At 65.4% G+C, this 1,259-nt stretch overlaps 1 protein-coding gene across 1 annotated transcript; it reads right to left on the bottom strand.

Annotated features, from left to right (window-relative positions):
- BBK36DRAFT_117623 (Pkinase-domain-containing protein) lies at nt 1-1,259 on the bottom strand (the record flags this gene model as incomplete). Its single annotated transcript, XM_024896007.1, has 1 exon — nt 1-1,259. A coding segment is annotated over exon 1 (1,250 nt), but the record flags the coding sequence as incomplete, so codon positions are not given.

The raw sequence follows: 1,259 nt of genomic DNA, 5'->3' as shown, positions 1-1,259 counted from the left end.
ACCTGTGCCTCCATGTCGTCATACGCAGGGGAAACGGGGGTCTGGTGGCGTCCGGAGAAGCGCCTCGCCCGCTTGCGGAGGTGGGAGAAGAAGCTTTCCTTGTGGGCGCTAGGGGGAGACGCGAGGCCAGACTGGCCATTCAGCGCACGCTCGGCCTGGGCGCGGTGCATCTCGGTGTAGTTGTTGTTGCTGGAGTTGACGGAGAGCTGTCGGCCGAGCTTCTTGCTCTTGTCTTGGCTGTCGGCGTTGCTGTTGGCACGCGCCGTCACGGCGTCGGAAAGGGGCGAAATGGGCTTGATGGAGGGCAGAATCGGCATCGGCGCCACTCCCGACAAGCCACTCGCCCACGTGCTCCGCTTGGCTTTGGCGGCTTGCTTGGCGGACGAGACATCGAGAGTGCTGGAGGTCTGGACGGGAGACTGCTGAGAGGGGGCCACGGCGACGGTTTCGGGAATGTCGCTGCGGCCGATAAGGGACTTGCGGAACCAAGACGGCTTGGAGACGGAGTTGGACGGGGCCAGGCCCTCCTTGGAGGTGCGGCTGAGGTCGGACTGCTTGCGCCCCAGGATCTTGGAGGCCGACGACTTGGGCCGTGACGGGTCCGTGGCGTCGGCAAAATACTCGTGGTTCAGGGACTGCGTCGACGTCGGACGGTTCTTGGGATCCCACATGAGGCACCAGGTGACAAAGTGGCTCAGGGCAGGCGGCCACTGGGGCGTCTGCAGGATGGTGTCCATGGCGTGGGGGGCCATCTTGGGAAAGGAGAAGCCCAGCTTCGAGGCCAGCCGGGTGCCGTCGCGCCACTCGCCGCCTCCGACGCGGGCGCCGGCCTTGTTGTACCAGTTTCCGGGGCTGCCCATGATCTCGCAGACCCTCCAGACCTGATCAACCTCGTTTCCGCCGGGGAAGAGGGGCTTGAGGGTGGCGATCTCGACGGCCATGGCGCCGACGGCCCAGATGTCGACGGGGGCCGAGTACTCGCCGGCGCGCAGCAGGACCTCGGGGGCGCGGTACCATCTTGTGGAGACGTAGGTGGTGTAGGGCAGCTTGGAGTGCGTCTCGCGGGCGAGGCCAAAGTCGGCCAGCTTGACGGTGTATGTGGGAGGAGTCGAGGGCGGCGTGACGAGGGCTGAGTATCGGCGGAAGGAGTTGGAGGTGTCCTGGTGGGCGGACGTGGACACGAGGATGTTCTCGGGCTTGATGTCGCGGTGGAAGAAGTTGTGGGAGTGGATGTGCTCGAGGCCCTGCATGATCTGGAA

The sequence above is a fragment of the Trichoderma citrinoviride genome (genome assembly GCF_003025115.1).
Source record: "Trichoderma citrinoviride strain TUCIM 6016 unplaced genomic scaffold BBK36scaffold_401, whole genome shotgun sequence".
NCBI classification, from domain to species: domain Eukaryota; kingdom Fungi; phylum Ascomycota; class Sordariomycetes; order Hypocreales; family Hypocreaceae; genus Trichoderma; species Trichoderma citrinoviride.
Note: the sequence above shows the minus strand (reverse complement) of the source record. Positions and strands in the feature narration are given on the sequence as shown.